Below are 3887 nucleotides of genomic sequence, written 5' to 3' on the forward strand. Positions count from 1 at the left end.
GAGGAGCCCATGTCCATAGAATCGAAAAGAAAGCAAAGAGGAAGTAAGAAAGCACATGACCGGCTACTCCTTGTGGCCAGTTACTAGGATTTTTTTTTTCATTAGTAACACAACCACTGAAGAAATGCACCCGCAACAGAGAAACCCCGACCCGAATTAACCCGTAATATTTCACGAGGGATATTTCCGTAAAACACCCCAAAGTAAAACCTAGAAGAACCAGAAGCAAACACGAACAAAGCCTCAAAGAAGCGAAAAACCCTCTCGCCCATCACACAAAACATGGGAACTCCAGAAACCTCTCGAGAACCGTGCCCCGACCGCATACTCGACGACATCGGCGGCGCCTTCGGCATGGGGGCTGTCGGCGGCTCCGCCTTCCACTTCCTCAAGGGCGTCTACAACTCCCCCTCCGGCACTCGGCTCATCGGCGGCTCGCAAGCCGTGCGCATGAACGCGCCGAGAGTCGGCGGTAGCTTCGCCGTCTGGGGTGGCCTCTTCTCCGCCTTCGACTGCACCATGGTCTATGTCCGCCAAAAGGAGGATCCCTGGAACTCTATCATCGCCGGCGCTGCCACCGGTGGCTTCCTCCAGATGCGACAGGGCCTCGGCGCCTCGGCTCGATCGGCTGCCTTTGGTGGGGTCCTCCTGGCTCTGATCGAAGGAGCTGGGATCATGCTTAATAAGTTCATGAGCCAGCAGCAGCAGATGCCTATTGTGATTGAAGAGCCGGCGAGCGTGGCCGGTTTGCCTGGGCTTCCTCCTATGGGCCGTGCTCCAGGTCAGCCGGGCTCGGAGCCGGCAACGTCGGTGAGCAGCAACGGGGCTGAGGCTAGTTCGGGAGGGTGGCTTGGAGGGTGGTTCGGGAAGAGCAAGGAGCCTGAGGCTAAGAGTAGCGGAAGCGAGACCAAGATTTTGGAGAGCTTCGATGCCCCGCCCGTGCCCAGCTTCGAGTACAACAACAAATAGGCCTTATGATCAATGTTGTTTGAATTTTTACTTGGACCTGACCCTGTTCAAGTTGGGAACACCAAAAACTATGATGAATTTTGGTAGTTGTAGTTTATATAGTTTAAATCATAAATTCATTTTACATATTTGTTTCTCCATTTGTTGTTTATTGTTATTTTCTTATCTAGTTGTCAATGTAGACAAGTGCTGCTTAAGTAGAGTGAAATGTGATGGTTAATTATATCAATCATCATATATGCTTAGACTGTGTTCTTGCCAAAGTTCAAATAACCTAAACTAACATGCCTCATATTGGATCCTGAAACTGATAAACTATGATTATGATAATGATTTTTTCTTTGTGGTACTGAAACTTAAGATTTTTTTGTTACAAACTGAACATAATAGCGTATTAGAAAAAGAAAGAAAAGGTGAACATAATAGCTTACATTAGTGAGAGACTTGGAAAGTGTGGTATGTGCTGTAATTTTGCGTAAGTGGCAAGTAGAAGATGTTTCGGTTTGCAGATACGAAGGATAAGCGCCGTCTCAACTCAATGGTAACTGATACTCACTAACTTTGCTGCTTATGCCTCTAAACATTATATTTGCTTATCAAGAAGAAATATTTGCTTGAGTTTATTCTTGTTGGCATTCATATGCTAGACTTCTTATAAAGCTGTTTAACACTACATATCTTTGAATGATATAGAAGCTCATCTTTTAATTGTTTTCAAATCAATGTGTGGAACAGGGGTTTGACCCATGTTCCATAGGTCGAATTTCATTGAAATACAGATTTCTAGTACCAATCCTCTGAATATCAGTTATTCTAGCTCCAGCAAAAGGGTTGCTAAAATATTTAATGAATTTGTTAAAACTAATACTTCTGTTGCAGGGCGGTGCTCCATTAGCTCTTGTTGTGTTTCCAGGTAACTGTTTTTAAGCAGTTTGCAAGTAAATTAACTGCTCTTAATGATAGGTTGATTGGTATCAAAGTAGGTGATGTCTGATAAGGCTCAAGAATTGTGGGTTATCTATATTCCCATCCATTTGGTTTGTAATGCATGTACCCCACCCCCCCTCCCCCCCTTCCTCTGTCTCCCTGATTATTTGTGTTGTTTGTTGTACTATTTAATTGCATAATGGTGTATTTAAAAGGCTAGATGTTATTGAGATTGGGTATCTTTTTCCTTTTTTTTTTTTTTTTGCAATAAGAGGTTTCTTGTTCTTACAATTGCAAAGATACTACAAGGCCTTTAAAAGACGACAGTTCTGTTGCAAAAGACCAGCTGGTATTTTTTTACCCAGAAGATTTCTTGTGAAAAAAAGATGGTTTTTCGAATATGCAATGGATTAAAGTTTGCTTGATGGTTTATCGAGCTGCATTCTGATTTCAGTGGTTGGCAACAGCCAACTTACCTCATTGGAGCTGTAGTACTCAGAGAAGAGTAGAAGTCTATTCTGAGCGTGATCCTTGATCCAAGAGAAGGGGATATCCTTTTAATGTTTTCATATGTTGTGACTTGTGAGGATACTTTTGCTTTTCTTTATGTACTTGATTACTTCTAAATAAAGTAGTTTATTGCATGCTGATGTAGTGCAGCATTAGTATTTATTTTGTGGAACTTAATCTTTTATTAAAAAAAATCCGATTACTGTAGCAAAAGAATAAACTAATGATATTGAAGGGACCCTGAACCCGACATCTGGTTGCTGAAAGAGCTATAGTAAGTCTGCAACTATGATTACTCTTGGATAACTTCTTCTTTGTAGGGTCTTGCTAATGCATCTCTAAACTATCCTGAAAGATTAAGTTCAATAAATTTAAATCCTTTATTTGTTATTGTAAGTAATCCTTTCCCTGTCTTTGCTGAATTGATGCAGTCTTTTCTGTCATTTTTCTCATGCATCTGGGATGATGATGATTTTATCTTTTATGAATTATGATAATTCCCGCTTTGGATTACTTCTTCTTGTGGTTCGTAACCGATCATGAACTTTTTGTTCCTTGTTCTTGTACAGCTGCGGGGTCTGAGGAAATGTCCTAGGAACTACTTGCAGGCTTTGAAAGCTATTCCTAGAACTTTGAGGATGATGTAAGTGGTTTTCCAGTTGATTGAGTTGTTTTTCACTAACTTCATAACCGGTATGGTCTGGAGGAGAGAATAAATGGAGGCTATATTAAGTTTGACACTTACGCATGAGTTCTTGTAATGCATCTCTTTTCCATCTTGGTTCTCACTTTCCCAAATGCATTATATACCTTAATAACCATATGATTTGGGAAAGGGGGAAGCGTGATGCAAGTCAATGTGTGTTGTACCCAATGAACAAAATGGTGTTTGCAGAAAGAATTCTAAGTAATCCGTAATCTAACTACAAATAAGTTCAAAAAAATATTTAAGGACATTGTATTCCGACTGGTCAGCACAGGTCTCCCTCGATGGTCAGCTCGTCAATGCCGACGAGGCCAGCTCGGCTTGAGCCATTAAAGGTGGCTTGAACCCCGAGCAAGCCGTGGCTTGGGAGCTGTTTAGCCCCATCTAGAGGTTCCTCTTTGTTGTCGTGGTAAGTGTCGCGGTTGTAGAGTCAAAGAAAAACCGCCACATTACGAAGCTAAAGAATTTTGTGGAACTTAGGGTTTGCGATAATTGAACTTTTTGCCACTTGATCTTGTCTCAAGAATTTCAGACCTCCAATTGTAAAGTTTTTATTATATCCCTTCCCTTATTGTGTAAATAGTATGCACATATGCCAATCGTATTTATTTTGACAAGGGAAGGGGAATTGAACTCAATCAGGTTCAAGGAAGCGAACACATTGCCTTCATTAATTGGCCTTTTGCACCGATTATAATCATTGATGTATTCATATAAACTTTTGATTCCCTTGGTATTACTGTTACGTAAAAACTAAACAAGAACTCATTTTCAA

The 3887-nt window shown here is 41.1% G+C and overlaps 1 protein-coding gene across 1 annotated transcript; it reads left to right on the forward strand.

Annotated features, from left to right (window-relative positions):
- Positions 1–212: 212 nt before the first annotated feature.
- On the forward strand, positions 213–1105 carry LOC110752244 (mitochondrial import inner membrane translocase subunit TIM17-2). The gene has a single exon (XM_021952859.2). It carries the CDS (start codon positions 283–285, stop codon positions 967–969), a length of 687 nt encoding a protein of 228 aa, XP_021808551.2. The 5' UTR covers positions 213–282; the 3' UTR covers positions 970–1105.
- Positions 1106–3887: the final 2782 nt, after the last annotated feature.

The sequence above is a fragment of the Prunus avium genome, chromosome 5 (assembly GCF_965620075.1).
Source record: "Prunus avium chromosome 5, drPruAviu1.hap1.1, whole genome shotgun sequence".
Classification (NCBI taxonomy): Eukaryota; Viridiplantae; Streptophyta; class Magnoliopsida; order Rosales; family Rosaceae; genus Prunus; species Prunus avium.

Coding starts and splice junctions, on each gene's coding strand:
- LOC110752244 (XM_021952859.2), top strand. CDS start 283: ATGGGAACTCCAGAAACCTCTCGAGAACCGTGCCCCGACCGCATACTC.